The sequence below is a fragment of the Mauremys mutica genome, chromosome 18 (assembly GCF_020497125.1).
Source record: "Mauremys mutica isolate MM-2020 ecotype Southern chromosome 18, ASM2049712v1, whole genome shotgun sequence".
Taxonomy (NCBI): Eukaryota; Metazoa; Chordata; order Testudines; family Geoemydidae; genus Mauremys; species Mauremys mutica.
In genome coordinates, this window is record NC_059089.1 from 5,649,709 (window position 1) to 5,669,459 (window position 19,751).

The 19,751-nt window shown below is 45.3% G+C and overlaps 1 protein-coding gene across 7 annotated transcripts in view; it reads left to right on the forward strand.

Moving 5' to 3' along the window:
* Nucleotides 1–19,751, forward strand: part of EXD3 (exonuclease 3'-5' domain containing 3) — a 614,390-nt gene that overhangs the window by 126,624 nt on the left and 468,015 nt on the right. Inside the window, exon 4 of one of the 7 annotated variants that reach the window (XM_044992567.1) lies at nucleotides 2,671–2,723. The exons of 4 other annotated variants lie outside the window; for them this stretch is intronic. In XM_044992567.1, the coding sequence (XP_044848502.1) occupies nucleotides 2,714–2,723 (10 nt within the window). In that variant the 5' untranslated portion in view covers nucleotides 2,671–2,713. Of the gene's footprint in view, nucleotides 1–2,670; nucleotides 2,724–5,014; nucleotides 5,103–19,751 lie in introns of those variants that run through there. 2 more of the 7 variants (XM_044992562.1, XM_044992570.1) reach the window with 2 other exon arrangements.

A 19,751-nucleotide genomic window follows, 5' to 3' on the forward strand; every position in this document is an offset into this window, starting at 1 on the left:
GGCTTTACTCTAAAGCCTTGTTATGTATTACTGAACCCTAGGTAGTATAGGAGAATCCTGCCTCTTCTACCCACTGGCCTAGGTAGAGTCATAGAGTTTAGGGCCAGAGGGGACCACCAAATCACCTAGTCTGACCTCCTGTATTTCCCAGGTCACCAACACCACCCAGCACATGCATGCTAAACCCATCGACCAAAATTAGACCAAAGTGTTATAGCCCGTTATGTTACTATTTTAAGTATAAAGCCCCCTGCCCCAGCTGAAGAGATCAGGGTGGTTGTACCCAATGATAAAACAATGAAAAGGCTTACAACAGTGGTTCTCAAACTTTTGTACTGGTGACCCCTTTCACACAGCAAGCCTCTGAGTGCAACCCCCCCTTAAATTAAAAACACTTCTTATATATTTAACACCATTATAAATGCTGGAGGCAAAGCGGGGTTTGGGGTGGTTGCTGACAGCTCACAACCCCCCCTGTGATAACCTCATGACCCCCTGAAGGGTCCCGACCTCCAGTTTGACAACCCCTGGCTTACAACTTTAAAAAGTTAGCCACGGCTAGTCTAACCAAGGCTAGTCTAGCACAGGTGGAGCATCCCCACTGGAAAGTCCTATCCATGCCAGAACTGGGTGGCTGTGTCTAAAGTGGTGCTGTACGATCTGTGTGCTGGGTGGATTTCTGGCAGGATATCGCAGGATTCTTAGCAGTGCATTAAACTGGGCCACTCTATAAATTTATTCAGTGTATTTTGAGAGAACATGTCTGTCCTTCCTGAGCTCCTGTGCAGAAGTGTTCTTATGGGTCTTACTGATATCTCACCACAGCTTTACCAGAAGGCTGGTGTCAGCTTCTGACCAGCTGGCAGCATGGGCAAATGCATCTGGGATGGCATCTCTGATTCTGTGGAAGTGTAGCAGAAATAGAGCAGGCAAACATGGGGTTAAAATATAGTGTGGAATAAGGCAGGAATTAGACAAGAAAGTACAGCTCAGATGGAATTGTGGGATAGCATTGGAGGACTAACAGCCCCTGGTCTTGATTAGCCTGAGTTTTCACTGCAAAGCAGGTGGGTTTTCAGCTCAGGCTGAAGCAAAACCTGAGCTCATGCCTATATCCTGCTAGCCCAGGCTTAAAGCATCCTTGAGCCTGGCTTAGAGGATTTTCATCCACTCTCCCCCATTAGTTTGTTTCATCTCCTTGTGGTGTTTTGTCTTGGAGTGTAAGCCCTTGGGTCAGGGACTGCCTGCCTTACATTGTGTCTGTACAGCACCTAGCACACTGGGGCCCTGTAGCAGGGTGGACCCTGCTCCTGCCCTGAGGGGTTTAAAAGCTGCCTGGCAGGGCTTGAGAGCTGCGGTTCTAAAAGCTGGGCTGATTGGGGAAGTGGCTGCAGCTGGGCCACACCCCAATCAGGCCACAGCTGGCCCCTATAAAAGGCTGGAGGCCAGAAGCCCAGACAGTCTCTCTCTGCCTTCAGAGAGAGAAGGGCCTGGCTGTAGGGAGCTTGAGACTGGATACCTGAGTGAAGCAGGGCTGGGGAAAGGCAGAGGAGCTGGGGAGCTCCAGCCTAGAAAGCCCCAGGCTGCGTCCTAGCGAAGGGCCAACAGGTACTGGGGGTTACAGGGGGCAGCCCAGGGGTAGGCCAAGGCAGCAGGTCCAAACCCCTTTGCCTGTGATGAGTGGCTGATACTGCAGTCTGCCCCAGAGTGTGGGGCTAGACAATGACTGGCAGTAGCCAAAACTGAGGCAAGGTGGGGATAGAGGGTGGGGGTTCCCCAAGGAGGGGAAACCCAGAGAGAAAGGGGTTACTGCCAGGGGGCAGCACCCCCAATAAAAGGGCACCGGGTCCAGGGAGGGACACGGGGGCCTGAAGACAGGCGGATCACCGGCCTGCAGAGGGCGCTCCAGCACTGGACAGAGCTAATTCCCGGAGTCACCAGCAGGAGGCGCCCAGGGGTGAGTCCGGCCCGTCTACAGGCCCTTATCAGGGCTGGATTTGAACCTTATGCGCCCCTAGGCACAGCATCATTAGTGGCCCTGTCTGGAGCCCCCCTCTGGAGTCCCCATGTGGCCCTGTGGACCCCCCTGCCCCCCCCAGCAGCCTTGTGTGGCCCTCTCTGCCTCCTAACCTGGCTCCAAGAACGCTGATGTGACTTGTAACTTGAGAAAAAAGTACACCCGCTACCCACCTGCTAGCTGTTTGCCACTGCCTCCCAGCCCACAGTGGCATCTGGTGGGCAAAAGGCAGAACTGCAGCATATTTTCTGCAGAAAAAGAATTCTGCCTTCCTCGGACAAGAATTGTACACATGCTGCAAATGTCACCTAAGGATAGGGGGCACGACGTAAGACAAGCAGTGCGTGAGGTACCTTGGCAGGGGGCGGGGCAGATCAGGAGGCTCCCTCCCAAGAACATCCGAGCAGTGCAGCGAGTGGCAGCAGGGCAGCAAAATAGCCCCAAATACTGCGACTCCCAGCTGCCAACCCCTCCCCCCCGGCAACTGACAGCTAAAAATAGTTGAGTTGGGCTAGATAATCATATAGTTGACATTGTGATGGCACTCCTAAATCCAGTCCTGGCCCTTATCTATCCCGATTATGGTCTCTAGGTGCTGCTGCAGTACAAATAATAACAATATATTTTTTCAAACCCTCTTAAAACACATACAGATGATGCTGATTAAAAGAGTACAGTAACTAAAGAAGAGGCTAAATGGATTGGGGTAAGCAAGAAAGTGAAATATGGCATCAGATAGTTGTAATTTAATAAAAGAGACAGCTCTGAAATGCAAAAGGAATCTTAAGGTGTTTCTTTAGTGGGGGAAAATGAACTGAGACAACTGTCTGCATAGAGGAGCAGTTTCCACACAGTTTCCATGGCCTTCAGCACCAAGATCCCAAATACTGGCCTGGAATATAGCAGTAAAATCCCTAATATACAGAGGCATCAGAGCATGGATAGCCATCAGGATGAGAGTGGAGGAGGTGATTAGAGGATTGTACAGCCTTCAGGGCTGTAAGAAACAATGTGTCAGTTTGAAATCATGTCAGTTTCAAAATGTAGTAAAAAGTATTTTGGGGTCCTACCCAGCCATAGCCCCTGGTCAATTCATGTTGGTTTACAACCCTGTTTTGTAAATGTTTTCTTCTCCCTGCTTTATTAAACTGACTATACAGCCATGAAAATGGGCAATACGCAAAATGCTATAATTGCAGAAATCTGCCTACTGTAGGGATTCTTGAACCTTCTGGCCACTCTTGAAGACAGGATACTGGGCTAGATGGACCTCAGGTCTGAGTCAGTCTAGCAATTCCTGTGTTCCTAAATAAAGTGAAAAAAAGGTTTGTCTTCATTCTTTTTCAGTTACAGTTATCGAAGCAGTACTTAGGATAATAATGGGTAAAAGGGAAGCAGCAGAAATGTGATTTGTTGACAGTGTCTCATTGCCAACTTGAAATCAGTCCACCACATTCTAGCCAAGCGATGTGAGGAACGCAGGGCAGGAGTAACGTGATCATAGTTACTCAAACCACTGAGCCAAAGTGCTGCTGCATTCTGAACAAACTGCAAGCAACAGAGATGCACTATCTCCAGGGAATGACAGTCATCAGTTCTCATGGTCACAAAGTGTATGAAGCAGTCAGGGAGTTGAGAGCCTTTTCTAACAGCAGTTATGGATCATAATCCTGGTTAGAAGGGGAAGACAGGATGTCTCAGCACCAATAAGAAAAACAGAAATCCATGGAATTCATTAGTCTCTGAGGCCTTGAAGAAATAGACTAGCCGTTGTGCTAATGCTGGTGTGGAATAGGCAATGCACTGAAACTCCCAAATGAGTCGGTCCAGCCAAAAGGGCTGACTGCTTATGTTTAGGATATGCCCGAAGACGCAGACCATAAACCACCAATATCTGAGAATTCTTCCATGAATATCTTTTCATTGCTTGAAGGTCTGTACACCAGCTGGACCATCAGCTGGCTACCTGGTGTATGGCAGAAGTAGCTAAAATGAAAGGCCACAGCTGCCTCTTTCCATTCGTATTCTTCTGCATAAGATTAGTGGATTTCAGAATACCTGTCTAATCCCAGCTGTACCAAAATGGCCTTGAGCAACATCCAGCCAGGTCCCCACTAGACTGGGAAAATGGACTGCAAATTGAAGTGATGCTGTGTGTGTCATAGACACTTGCAGCAATAAACTGGACACAAGTAACTAAACAGCAGTTAGAACAGTTGGTACAGAATTTGGTCACTACTGAGAAGGGCCAGATTTGAACCAGAAATGTATCTTTGTACCACACCTCAGGTTGTTAGTCCTCTTCAGTGGCTATCATCAGCATAACAGCTTAACAGTTAACATGTTTGCTGTTTATCATCTCCCTCCTACTCCATAGACCTTCTCCACAAGATGGGCTGCGATTTCTTCAGTTTAAAAAGAATACCCAGCTATTTGTGCTCTGTAGGAGCACAAGAAAGTGACTGTAGCAACAACCAGTTTCAAATGTTTACATGTGAGGTAGCTACACTTAAATAATAGTGTAATAGAATAGAAACACGGACTCCATCTGTACTTGGGGCAAGGGGAATGACACTGCTATAATCAAGTTTCATTTTTATTTCTAAAGAACTATGAGGCTGCAGAAACACAACTAGTTCTGTCCAGGTTCTAAGCCAGTGCTTGCTCTTTGTGTGTATGTGATTGTGAATTTTTTAAATGAAACTATTTTGCAAGCACTTCCTTCCTGCATTTCTGAGAAAGAGGGAGGGGGGAATGTTTAACTGTTTGCCTTTGACCGAGGAGGAAAAATTGAAGAAAGCAAGAGATGCACTCCTAAGTAACTACTGACCTTTTACTTCAGACTGGTGATGTTTTTCAGTGGCAGAGCCTCCAGGGATTGACAGCATCCTCCTTGCTATTGTGCTGCCTGCTCAAAAAGGAGCTAAGGTTCAGCTTTTATGATGTTCTCACTCTGGGCTTCTGGGGAAAAAGGCCACATTCCATTTCTTAAGTCATATGAGTGCAAAAGCTGACGGAATTCTACAGTCTAACCTCAGGGCATTAGGCCAGTTCAGAGTGAAGCTGGGAACGACAGACAAGTTAGGTAAATATGAAGCCAAATCTTTCTCCTCACAGAGATTCGCAGCAGGTGGGAGGATGAGGGTTCAGTGTAGTTTCACTGTTAAATCAAAAGCACTGATTTATTTTATGCTGGCCTGTTGCTTTTTCATAAAAATGTGCTGCTTGTTATGACTCATAAAGGGCTCTCATGCTTTGTTGTTCAGAGAGTCTTTTCCATATTGGACTGCACTTACTGGAAATGAATGTTATTCCCCAAGACAGAAACCAGTAAGTGACTCTTTGATGGTGATTGTTTTTTTTCAGCTAATATTCCCAAGTGAATTTTCTGTCCTGCAAGTCACTCTTCAGTCTGCTCTCTGATAGGGGCTGGATGGCCTTTTGTCTCCCTGATTAGTCAGGTGTCTCTCATTGGGCCAGCTAGGCACTGCCTGGGTGGCCGCCTTTCACTGACTATTATGGCTGCCCTACAGCCATCTTTTCATTGATCTCAGTTGCTTCCACCATTGGACAGTGAACCTTATTTCCAGAAAAATTCCCTTCATTCTCATTGTGGAAAGGTCACTAGATATAGCTGCTTAGTGTTTAATATGATGATTCCCGCTGTGAGAAAATGGAAACAGCTCTTCAAGGGGTGGGGCAACATGGTACGCAGAAGGGACCACCAATCTCAAAGATAGGGTTAATATTTTACAGAGACTCAGAGTTTTCAAATGTTGTGCAAATGGCTAAAAATAAAAATCTGGATGACATTTAAAAAACGGGTCCCAATCAGTTTGCATCCGTACTACAGTGCTTGCGACTTTACTCCTGATGAGAAGGCTTCTACATTTTTGTGTAGCCCTCTTGTGACTCCCACAACCACAGGCTGACCAGTACTGCGTAATGGGCCTATCTGGGGAAGTAAGCTCCTTTTGCAGCTGGAATGTCCCTGGTGTATTGAGACGGGCCAGTCACTTGAGTTTGTTCTGTAGAAAACTCTTGTTGGCACATATGAGAGATGCTGTGCCATGGATTGTAGAATACAGAAATATAAAGATAGTCCCTGCTCTAACAGGCTTACAGCCAAAAATATAGATACATAGAAGGCCTGACACAATGGGAAATGTTGAAGTGAGGACATAGGTATGGGTTGTTTTTTGAGATGGTGGTTAGTGCTGGCATGAGGAAAAAATTCCTGACAGCAGCAAAGAGATTAAATATCTCCAAAGATGTTAGTTCAAACATACTTTGAAAAATGTAACAGAGGCATAAATGCTCCTCTGGATGAATGTTTTATAGATGCAGGACTGCCAGCCCTCCCCTAGCAATCACATTTCCACTTTCTCATGTGGTGTGCACCTGTGGCATGCCGACAGTGCATGTGGTTGTGGTGGGGAGATGGCCAGCTTCAAAACCACAGAGTTGTATCTTTGTTTCTTAATGTGAGTTTTTGTCCCAGTCTTTTTGTGGCTTTTCTGTGCTCCTAGTTCTGTCAGTAGCATCTTTACAACAACTCATTTCCTCCCCTCAACCCTCAAATTTGGTAAAGAATACTGTGGAAATAGAAATCCAGAGAGTTGCTAGCAAGGCACAAGCACATGTTTCTGCAGACTGTGGAAGTAGTGCACTTTGAAGGAGTCTTCCTACTTAGTACTGAAGCTCTCTGTGTAACTACTTGTATCTCCTTTTGTAGGTAAGAATTGAGAAGCTCTGTGGGTCACTCAACCCTAAGTCATTTTCATTTTCAGAGGAGATGTGGAAGGGGGAGTCAGTTCTGTAACTTGGTTTGCTACAGCTCAGACCTTAAGTTTCTCCAAGAGAAAATAGACTGAAAGGGCCAAGGCACAGCTAGTCAGATTACAGGGTTCTGACAGCCACCAAAGACTTGCCCACATCCCGTTTGTTCCCCGATTTGATTTATTACCTGAAATAAATCCCATTAGTCTCATCTATTCCTCCCCTTTGGGAGAAAAATGCATCCTTTCCAGCAAGGAATCAGATTCCTCTTGGCTAGCTCAAGACATGCTGTTTACATATATTTACTTACCTACATTTTTTTTGTTTCTGTATTTATCATAAGAACCATTTTCCTTTAAAGTAAGGGTAAGTGTGTGTGTGTGTGTGCACGCGTGTGTGTGTGTGGGGAGGTTTCTATTTACCCTACTGACAATTCATACCACCACCAGAGGTACATTCTAGGACAGGAGTGGGCAAACTTTTTGGCCCAAGGGCCACATCTGGGTATGGAAATTGTATGGCAGGCCATGAATGCTCATGAAATTGGGGGCTGGGGTGCAGGAGGTGGCGAAGGCTCTGGCTGGGGGTGCAGGCTCTGGGGTGGGGCTGAGGATGAGGGGTTGGGGGTGCAGGAGGGTGCTCCGCCCTGGGACTGGTGGTTTGGAGGGCAGGAGGGGGATCAGGGCTGGGGCAGGGGGTTGGGGTGCAGGAGGGGGTCAGGGTTGCAGGCTCTGGGCAGCGCTTTCCTCAAGCGGCTCCCAGAAGCAGCGGCATGTCCCCACTCTAGCTCCTACGCAGATGCACGGCCAGGCAGCTCTGCATGCTGCCCCATTCGCAGGCGCTGCCCTGCAGCTCCCATTGGCCGTGATTCCCAACCAATGGGAGTTGCGGGGGCAGTGCTTGGGGTGAGAGCAGTATGGGGAGCCCCTTGGCTGCCCCTATGTGTAGGAGCCGGAGAGGGGGACATGCTGTTGCTTTCAGGAGCCCCGCTCCCCGGCGGGAGCTTGAGGGCCAGATTAAAACTTCTGGAGTTTGTCATAGTTTGCCCACTCCTGTTCTAGGAGCAAGTGAAAAACCATGTGACTAGGGATGTAGTGATGACTTGGAGTCATGGGTGAGGTAAGTGCCTTGATTTAAATGGAGCTATGACTATTTACACTACCTGAGAATCTGGTGTGTAATGTATTTACCTCATTATGTACTTGTGCATTTGATTTTTTTAAATTTTATGAGGCATATAAGAGCTAGTTGTTGTTGTTATCCATTTCCATTCTGTTCTTGACATTCCTTGCAGTCAGCTAACCAGACATGATGATCAAAACTGTTAGAACTATTTATTTTTCCTGGGCCAACTAAACTAAAATAAGCATTATGATGTGTCTTCATTCTACATTGTTTTACCTCAGAAAAATTTCGCACAAGGTAGTGTTCAGGTTTTGCTGCAATGAATGTAGCAGGATCCTAGAAACTCAGCACAACAGAAGTTCAGCCAGCTCTGAGTTTTAATGAATACAATGAAGCTTTCCTTGGGAATTTTTGAAACCTCCTAAGCAGAATTAAAACAATTCCTCAGCAAGGAAGTGAGCAAGCTGGGGACTCTCCAACAGATGTAATCATTCAAGCAAATCTTTGTTTGGCTTGGCTGAGTCTCTCCTTCATTCTCCTCTCTTTCATCCTTGTCTCTCTGTCTCTCTATATATGTCTTTGTCTCTTTCTCTCTCTCTGTCCATCCCACATCCAGTTGTAGTATGAAGCAACCAGTACTAACCTGGCCACTTCCAAGACAAACAGCAAATCAGATTGAAAGAAGAGGCCTTTGGCTGTTACAAGGACTTGTGTCCACTCATTTCCTAGAATTAAAGGCTGGGAGTTGTCACCCAGCCAAGCCACAGATAATTATTAGGTTTCCATTTTGTGACTTTGATAGAGACCTGAATACATGCACCAAGTGGGAAAACAAAGTATATGGCAAAATAGGTAGAAATCCACTTTCTCATGTGGGTAATTCCTTCCCTTTCCCCACTGAGATGCATTTTCTCTCTCAGGAAAACCAAAGCACATTTTGCTTTTTTATTAGAAATCCTGAGGTCAGGTCTATGCTGTGAAACATCAATTTGTAATCTGTCAAAGTAGTTACTAACTATGTAGTGTGTCTAGTAGTTACAGCAAGGAACTAGGAGCTGAGGTTCTTGGGGCTTGATTGTGATCTCACACCTGAGTCAGTAAGGAGTAACTCCATTGAAGTAAATGCAGGTACACTCATGCAAGTGTGGTGTAAGTGAGATCAGAATCAGGCCCTGGGTCTCTGTTCTCATTTCTATACCTGATTTACTGCATGACCTAGAGCAAGTCACTTAACTTCCCCAAGCCTCAGTTTCCTCATTTGTAGAAGGGAAATAATGCTTACCTGTCTTGGAAAGGTGTTATGAAGCCTAATTATTCTTTACATTTTTTTAGATTTGTAAATTAAAATTACATATGTAGTTTAATAACAAATAACATAATCATTTACCTCAGGATACAGCTCTTCAGAGCTCTGTCATCCTCCTCAGGAGGGAAAAGCCAGAGAAAATACAGGGATTGCTATCACAGTCTTCACAATAGTCTGTGTTATTAACAAGTGTTGTGACATATCTTTTACTAAGTACAGAAACTTCTGGGAATATCATGGTAACAGTAAAGACCTGCAGAGAGAAAGTATTAAGATGTTAATGACAATCACTGTAAAAGCATTGTGCCAAGAAGGTCAACAAATTCTGACTCAACATTATGCCTTCAGATTGGTTGAGAAATCAGGTTCCAAAAACCAGAGCCCTCCAAACTCTGTCTGACGGGATACCTAGGGTGCAGTCTGGGACTGTGGGACCACTATGCCCCCTTAACTGTCTCCAGCCTGGGTTGTCTCTCAGAATGCCTTGCTAGTGACGAGCAGCAAACCCCTCCAGGTGGTATCACTCAGCACCACTGCATGATTTAGTTGGATTTGGTCCTGCTTTGAGCAGGGGGTTGGACTAGATGACCTCCTGAGGTCCCTTCCAACCCTGAGATTCTATGTGGAGCCCCACACCCAGCTCTATTGCATGAATGCTTCCATAGCCACTCATGAATCACACAGAGAGAGGCACCAGCCAAATCCCCCCAGCTCCCAGCATTGTACCTCAGGAATATACCACCGTGCACTGCTCAGGACGAGCCGTGCAGATTTATTAATTGGTTCACTACTTCATCAGTGGTAAGTGAATATACACCAGCCTTTGTAAACCTGAGCAAACACCCTTACCAAACGCTTCAGGCAAACTCACTGGTAAAGATAAACAGTTAAACAAATTTATTGACTACAGAAGATAGATTTTAAGTGATTATAAGTGACAGGCAAAAAGTCAGAGTTAGTTACCAAAATAAAATAAAATATAAGCACGCAATCTAAACTCTCAACCCTATTAGACTGGGCACCATCTAGATTAAGCAGTTTTTCTCACCCCACTGGATATTGCAGTCCTTAATATACAGGTTTGTCCCTTAAACCTGGGCCAGTCTCTTCTGTTGAAGTCTTTAGTCTTCTTCTGAGTGTCTTTGTTGCTTGCAGCACAGGTAGGGACAGGAGAAAGGCCAAGCATGGGCCCCCTGTGTTCTGTTTTATACCCTTAGCCCATGTGCTTGGAGAACAGAAGTCCAGGCATGTCTGGGGAGCATTGGTGAGTCCCTAGGCAAGGTTGAGAAATTCCCCTGGCATGGGATTAATTCTTATGGGTGATTTAAGATCCTTGGATAGAAGGTGCTATAGAAGGGCAACGAATTGTCACAGTCAGTGCTATGATTCCAAGTTGTCCTCACATACCACCTGTCTTTTGGGGATCCCACCATTGTGTTTTAGGACAGCAGGCAATTGGGCTAAGGCCTTTGCTCTGTTGATCCCTGGCGTATGCAACTTGCTCCCTCTTGTCCATCTCCCTCCTCTTTCCACTGTCCAGCTGTCTTAAATTTAACAATTGCTGGCCCCACATTTATACCTGTTCCTCGTGACATATAGTTCTGTTCATTTTGAATTTTAAGAGGGTGTTTTTATGTTCTCTGTTATCATGTTTTAATCATGTGCATCACTTGCCAAGTCCATGTAACAGCAAACAAGTTATTTGGCAGTTGGTGCTTTATAAATCGTATTGTATGTTTAGATGAAGACTCCGTGCCTAGTAGTATACAATGAAAACGTGGTGTGATGCTCCTCAGGACTATCCAGGGATGTCAGGCACCTCACCACTACCTTCCCTTAGCATGAAGCAGTCTTGTCTGTGCCTGCTGTAGATCAGCTCCTTGAAATCACCAGCCTCTGGTAGCACAAGCACTGCCTTCCTGGCCTCTGCATGCCTTGCTCTCCCTGTACAGGTAGTGATAGGCACACAGTAACCCCTGATTGCTTGGAGCATGTCCTGCAGTGTCCAGTCCCTTATCCACTGAATGCTCATAGAATTACCATGCCTTCTGTTCCCAAAAGAGCAATACATACCAGCTTGTAAGATTCAACTCAGAACTACCACTTTGCTTAGCACCACAGCACATAGATATATTCATAGTGAAAACAAGAACAATGTTGTTATCAAAGAACAGAGATTCAAGTAATAGTGAGTACGACTATTGGAAACAAAAGACTACATATAAAACAAAATCATAACACACTTTCTAGAGACTAAACTTTAACTAAGAAGTTACTCTCTAGTGTAAAGAAGCTTACAGCAGGTTCTCTTGAGCGTTTTCAACCAGGCCTGAGACCCCTTGAACTTAAGTTCCCTCTAAGCTGTGTGGCCACCCAGCAGTATATCAAGTGCTGCATAGTTCAGGTGCCCCTCTCCCCACTACCACACTGCTCCTGTCCTCTGCCTTGGAGCCCTGGCCAGCTGCTCCCAGGAGCCTTGCTATGCAGAGCAGAACGGGGTTGCGGGGGGACTGATGTCAGGTTGTCCCCCTCCCTCTGTCTCTGTACCCCATCTCCGCAGAGCTGAGGGGTGGGGGGAAACATGACAGGGCTCAGAAGTGGGGCGGAGCTTGCTGGCGGTTGCTGCTGTGTCTGAACAAGCAGGCTTCAGACTGGTGAGTGCCAATTTACTTAAAGGGGCAGCACGTGTCTCTCTGATACACACGCACTTGCACGCACTGTCTCTCTCTCTTGCACACACTGTGTGTGTGTGTCTCTCTCACTCTCACTCACTCTCTCTCTTTCACACACACAGTCTTTCACACTCACCTCCCAATACATAATTGTGTTGTTGTTGTTGTTACTTCTTGATACTTCCTGCAGTACACACATATTTTCTGTAATTTTATTCTTTCAAAGTGCTGATATTTGAGGTTTTTGACTGGTCTATGTATTTCATAATTTTTATGTCTCTCTTATGCTTAAAATTAATTCTTTGAGTAGTGAGTTCTAAAATGCCTAATTTGTCCTGACTGGAGTAATTATACCTATGGTAACTTTTATAGATTCATAGATTCTAGGACTGGAAGGGACCTCGAGAGGTCATCGAGTCCAGTCCCCTGCCCTCATGGCAGGACCAAATACTGTCTAGACCATCCCTGATAGACATTTATCTAACCTACTCTTAAATATCTCCAGAGATGGAGATTCCACAACCTCCCTAGGCAATTTATTCCAGTGTTTAACTACCCTGACAGTTAGAAACTTTTCCTAATGTCCAACCTAAACCTCCCTTGCTGCAGTTTAAGCCCATTGCTTCTTGTTCTATCCTTAGAGGCTAAGGTGAACAAGTTTTCTCCCTCCTCCTGATGACACCCTTTTAGATACCTGAAAACTGCTATCATGTCCCCTCTCAGTCTTCTCTTTTCCAAACTAAACAAACCCAGTTCTTTCAGCCTTCCTTCATAGGTCATGTTCTCAAGACCTTTAATCATTCTTGTTGCTCTTCCCTGGACCCTCTCCAGTTTCTCCACATCTTTCTTGAAATGCGGTGCCCAGAACTGGACACAATACTCCAGTTGAGGCCTAACCAGCGCAGAGTAGAGCAGAAGAATGACTTCTCGTGTCTTGCGCACAACACACCTGTTAATGCATCCCAGAATCACGTTTGCTTTTTTTGCAACAGCATCACACTTTTGACTCATATTTAGCTTGTGGTCCACTATAACCCCTACATCCCTTTCTGCCGTACTCCTTCCTAGACAGTCTCTTCCCATTCTGTATGTGTGAAACTGATTGTTCCTTCCTAAGTGGAGCACTTTGCATTTGTCTTTATTAAACTTCATCCTGATTACCTCAGACCATTTCTCCAATTTGTCCAGATCATTTTGAATTATGACCCTGTCCTCCAAAGCAGTTGCAATCCCTCCCAGTTTGGTATTATCTGCAAACGTAATAAGCGTACTTTCTATGCCAATATCTAAGTCATTGATGAAGCTATTGAACAGAGCCAGTCCCAAAACAGACCCCTGCGGAACCCCACTCGTTATACCTTTCCAGCAGGATTGGGAACCATTAATAACTACTCTCTGAGTACGGTTATCCAGCCAGTTATGCACCCACTTTATAGTAGCCCCATCTAAATTATATTTGCCTAGTTGATCGATAAGAATATCATGCGAGACCGTATCAAATGCCTTACTAAAGTCTAGGTATACCACATCCACCACTTCTCCCTTATCCACAAGACTCGTTATCCTATCAAAGAAAGCTATCAGATTGGTTTGACGTGATTTGTTCTTTACAAATCCAGGCTGGCTATTCCCTGTCACCTTACCACCTTCCAAGTGTTTGCCACTGATTTCCTTAATTACTTGCTCCATTATCTTCCTTGGCACAGGAGTTAAACTAACTGGTCTGTAGTTTCCTGGGTTGTTTTTATTTCCCTTTTTATAGGTGGGCACTATATTTGCCCTTTTCCAGTCTTCTGGAATCTGTCCTGTCTCCCACGATTTTCCAAAGATAATAGCTAGAGGCTCAGATACCTCCTCTGTTAGCTCCTTGAGTAGTCTAGGATGCATTTCATCAGGCCCTGGTGACTTGCAGGCCTCTAACTTTTCTAAGTGATTTTTAACTTGTTCTTTTTTTATTTTATCTTCTAAACCTATCTCCTTCCCATTAGCATTCACTCTGTTAGGCATTCCTTCAGACTTCTCGGTGAAGACCGAAACAAAGGAGTCATTAAGCATCTCTGCCATTTCCAAGTTTCCTGTTACTGTTTCTCCCTCCTCACTGAGCAGTGGGCCTACCCTGTCCTTGGTCTTCCTCTTGCTTCTAATGTATTGATAAAAAGTCTTCCTGTTTCCCTTTATTCCCTTAGCTAGTTTGAGCTCATTTTGTGCCTTTGCCTTTCTAATCTTGCCCCTGCATTCCTGTGTTTGCCTATATTCATCCTTTGTAATCTGACCAAGTTTCCATTTTTTATATGACTCCTTTTTATTTTTTAGATCATGCAAGATCTCCTGGTTAAGCCAAGCTGGTCTTTTGCCACATTTTCTCTCTCTCCTACCCAGCGGAATAGCTTGCTTTTGGGCCCTTAATAGTGTCCCTTTGAAAAACTGCCAACTCTCCTCAGTTGTTTTTCCCCCCAGTCTTGATTCCCATGGGACCTTACCTGTCAGCTCTCTGAGCTTACCAAAATCCGCCTTCTGAAATCCATTGTCTCTATTTTGCTGTACTCCCTTCTACCCTTCCTTAGAATTGTGAACTCTGATTTCATGATCACTTTCACCCAAGCTGCCTTCTACTTTCAAATTCTCAAGGAGTTCCTCCCTATTTGTTAAAATCAAGTCTAGAACAGCTTCCCCCCAGTGGCTTTTTCAACCTTCTGAAATAAAAAGTTGTCTGCAATGCAGTCCAAGAACTTATTGGACAGTCTGTGCCCCGCTGTGTTATTTTCCCAACATATATCTGGATAGTTGAAGTCCCCCATCACCACCAAATCTTGGGCTTTGGATGATTTTGTTAGTTGTTTAAAAAAAGCCTCATCCACCTCTTCCACCTTGTTAGGTGGCCTGTAGTAGACTCCTAGCATGACATCACCCTTGTTTTTTACCCCTTTTAGCCTAACCCAGAGACTCTCAACACTTCTGTCTCCTATGTCCATCTCCACTTCAGTCCAAGTGTGTACATTTTTACTATATAAGGCAACACCTCCTCCCTTTTTCCCTTGTCTATCCTTCCTGAGCAAGCTGTACCCATCCACACCAACACTCCAATCATGTGTATTATCCCACCAAGTTTCAGTGATGCCAACAATGTCATAATTGTATTTATTTATTAGCACTTCCAGTTCTTCCTGCTTATTACCCATACTTCTCGCATTTGTTTATAGGCGTCTAAGATACTGGTTTGATCTTGCCTCCCAGTTTTGCCCTGATCCTCCTTTCTCTCTGCCATCTCCCAGGTCTCCATGTTCCCCACTTACCTGTGGGCTTTCCTCACCTGTCCCTGTCGAACCTAGTTTAAAGCCCTCCTCACTAGGTTAGCCAGTCAGTGTCCAAATAGGGTCTTTCCCCTCCTTGAAAGGTGAACGCCATCTCTGCCTAGCAGTCCTTCCTCAAATAGCATCCCGTGGGCGAGGAAGCCAAAGCCCTCCTGGCGACACCATCTTCGCAGCCAGGCATGCACCTCCATGATGCATCTGTCTCTGCCTGGGCCCCTACCTTTGACAGGAAGAATCGAAGAGAATACCACCTGTGCTCCAAACTCCTTCACCCGTACTCCCAGAGCCCTGTAGTCACTCTTGATCCACTCAGTGTCACACCTCGCAGTATCATTTGTGCCCACATGGATGAGTAGCATGGGGTAGTAGTCAGAGGGCTGGATAATCCTCGACAATGCCTCTGTAACATCTCGGATATGGGCCCCCGGCAGGCAGCATACCTCCCGAGATGAAATGTCAGGGCGACAGATGGGCGCCTCCGTCCCCCTCAGCAGAGAGTCTCCGACCACCTCTACCCTATGTTTCCTATTCACAATGGTGGCAGCAGACCTCCCAGCCTTAGGGGTATGAGGCTTCTCCTCCTTTACTGTAGGGGGTGATTCCTTCTCTCCTGTATGAAGAAGAGCATAACGGTTACCTATTACCACAGCAGGAGGGTTCGGAGCAGAGGTGGAGCACTGCCTGCTGCCAGAAGTAACCAGCTTCCAGTGTCCACCCTGAACCATCTCCTCCTCCACCAGTGGTGTGTCAGCAGTCCTGTGTACTGGAACAGCTACCTCAGCTGTCTCCACATGGACACTGTCCAGGAATTGCTCGTGGATTCGGATGCTCCTCAACCTAGCCACCTCCTCCTATAGCTCTCCCACCTGCTGCCTGAGAGATTCCACCAGTAGGCACCTTTCACATTGGATCCCCGCCCCCACCCCCTGCCTGGATATCAGTAAGTGGAAAATTGCAAGTTACAGTCCCTGCAGAACCACACCAGGATCTGGGGAGAAGCATCCATGCTCAGGCGCTCTGTCTGGCTACAGGCGCAGGTGGAGGAGACAGAAGCAGTGCTGGCAAAGGTGTTGCGGGTCTTCCTAACCATCGTAAGCCTCCCTCTGTCAAACTCCCTCTCAAACTCCCCTGTCTGCAGCCCCCTGTTATAAAATATATATTATAGTGTGGAAGTGGAAAAGGGGATAAAGGGAATTTAAATTCAGATATCTTAGTTTCTAGGAATAGAGCAAGAGTCAGGCTAACACTAACTCTAATAACGCAAGACTTTAAGGCAGGGCCTGGGCGAGTGGGAAGCAAGTGGAAAAAACTGTAAGAAATACTGTTTTAACCTTGTGTTAGATAAGAATGGAATGCAGACTGTAGCAGAAACTGCCGAGAAAGTAAGCTATCAGGAAGGACTATGTATAAACAAGATGCGGCTGTTGATCATTATTGTATGCAACCCAAGGTATAAATGCTTGCCCTAATGGTTTATCTGGCGGAGACCTGCCTAGGAAGGGGGAATCCCTGTCCCTGTGCACTCTCCTCCTTGCAATTGCTTGAGAATAAACTGTTGTATTGCAAACAACCTAAGAGTGAAGACTGTGTTTTCTTCCACAATATCTAGGTTTTTTGTTTCTACTGGTGGCGCACATCCACACTTTACCTTGATAATTTGATGCACATAACAAAATTCATTACGCACATGGATGGAAAAAATTAGAACATTGCCTTTGTCATGAAGTTAAATCACTGTCCTTTTACTTTCTCAGTGAATGATGCCCAAATGTCTTCTCTGCCTCCCAAATGTAGTGGAACAGACCTAGGGTGACCAGATGTCCCAATTTTATAGGGACAGTCCCGATATTCGGGGCTTTTTCTTATATAGACACCTATTACCCCCCACCTTCTGTTCCAATTTTTCACACTTTCTATCTGGTCACTTTAAACAGACCTCTGAAGTGCACCTTAAAAGGAAGTCTTCTCCTCCTTCCTGCTTTTCTCTTCCTGTTAGTTTCTTTCCGAAATCCCCAGAATCTTTCATTTGCATTCAGTTCAGACTGGTGATAAGAGACCCAATGTGAGTGACACATTTCTCAATGTGCATGTAAACAGATAGACGGATAAACATCTTTTGTCTGTCAGAAAACCCATTTGTCACCTTTGCGGATGATTAACCCCCAGGCACAGACTTTAAGAACATACTCTCAGTATAGATATGTAACTTCTTACATAGTATCTGTACATACATTTCACAATGATACTGATGACCAGTGTGATACTGTTTTTTATTTGAGACCTCAGATGACACTCATTGATGAACTAGAATATACATGTCAGACCCAACAGATCCCTGTAAGGCCTCAGCACTCCCTTGCCATTTGACATTAAGAGGTTATTGTGTCCACATGGTGCTTTGTAAGTCTTCAGGATACCTGTGTGCCTTATAGCCTTCTCCTGCAGAATGTGATGAAATGCAGAATCCCCTGTGTAGTTTTACTTGCATAGTAACTGATTCCAAGATAATAACTGTTCTTGTTCAGAGACCCAAGGCTGAGATGTTTATAGGAAGAAGACTTACTGCTGAGGAGGTTCTTAGCCCAGGATTTGGGTATTGCCCTGTAAACAGAGTGCACTCTCAAGAAATGATGCTGAAATGTGCTCTGCTCTCTCTTCTCTGTCATCTGCATGGCTGATGTAAATCCTTGTGCTCTGAATAGCTGTTGCCCTCTGAAGTCCCCTCATCCCTGTGTCCAAAACAAAGATGGCCATCTCAGCTTCAGACACTGCTCCTATCCACCTTGTCAGATCACCTGCTGTACCTTCAACCACTGTATATAATCCTGTCTACTCCAGCTCTCTCCAAACTACCTCTATTTTAGGTGACTATCTCTGAGGTATCTGTGCTAATCTCAACCCCTGCCCTTGAGGAAGGCTTATTTCCTCACTTTGCCCAGGATTATATGAAGTGAGAGTTAATATTGGGTTAGATGAGAGTAGTCAGAATTTAAATTAGCTACCCTCCTGCATTATTATTTAATAATAGCTAGCGAACAGGAGCAGCTAACCGGGGAGTTTTGTGAGGTGAAGGAGGAGCAACTACGTGAGCCCTGGGGTAAGTTTGTTGTCTGTAGTATGTGTGTTTGTGGTGTGTTTGCTGCTTGACTGAAATATACCGTGTGTGTGCTGAGCCTAGCGGCCTGCTAGGCAAGGCTGAGAGCTTCTTAGTGAGGTTCTGATTCCTAAACCTTTTAGCACCCATCAACCCTTAACCAGGGGGCCCTCTCCTAAGCGACCAGAGGAGCGGCTAACAGGGGAGTTTTGCAAGGGAGTTTACAGGGGAAGTGTGAGGCGGGGCTAGATACACTTAACATTCCTAAACTTCTTTAAACTTAAAGCCAAAACCACCCCCTCATAAGAACAAAAGAACAACAAAGGAACGAGATTCAGGAGTTAAAATATAATGCAGGCAGAAGTCCAGCACACAGAGAGGGCTATCCACTTTATTGCCACCCCTGGAATTGTGCCGCCCCAAGCACGTGCTTGCTTTGCTGGTGCCTAGAGCTGGACCTGAAAGTGACAGCACTTAGGGGAGGATCTATTAATGGAGATTCTCTATGTCCTGCTAAGGAAGAGAGGATGGAAGATGATAAAATAGGGGTAGGATCTGATGAGAAACAGTCAAATAAAAAAAAAAGTCCTGTTCAATTACATCAGGTAATGGCAGACAGGTGAAAAGTGACAAGTTTTTAAAGTGCTTATATATCAGTGCTAGAAATCTAAATAATAAGATGGGTGCCTTGTATTAAATGAGGCTATTGATATAACAGGCATCACAGAAACTTGGTGGAATGAGGATAATCAATGGGACGCAATAATACCAGGGTACAAAATATATCAGAAGGACACAAGAGGTTGTGCTGGTGGGGGAGGGGCACTATATGTGAAAGAAAGCATAGACTCAAATGAAGTAAAAATCTTAAATAAACCAAACTGTACCATAGAATCTCTGTGGATTATAATTCCATGCTTGAATATTAGGACTATAGTTGTAGGGATGTATTACTGACTACTTGACCAGGATGGTGATAATGACTGTGAAATGCTCAGGAAGATTAAAGAGGCTATTAAAATAAAAACCTCAGTAATAATGGGGGTTTCAACTATCACCATAATCACTGGGTACATGTCACCTCAGAATCATATAATCATAGAATCTCAGGGTTGGAAGGGACCTCAGGAGGTCATCTAGTCCAACCCCCTGGTCAAAGCAATAGAATCTCAGGGTTGGAAGGGACCTCAAGAGGTCATCTAGTCCAACCCCCTGGTCAAAGCAGGACCAATCCCCAACTAAATCATCCCAGCCAGGGCTTTGTCAAGCCTGACCTTAAAAACCTCTAAGGAAGGAGATTCTACCACCTCCCTAGGTAACCCATTCCAGTGCTTCACCACCCTCCTAGTGTTCTGGAACCCACCAGAGGAGAGGCAATTCTTGATTTAGTCCTAAGTGGAGCACAGGATCTGGTCCAAGAGTTGAATATAGCTGGACCGCTTGGTAA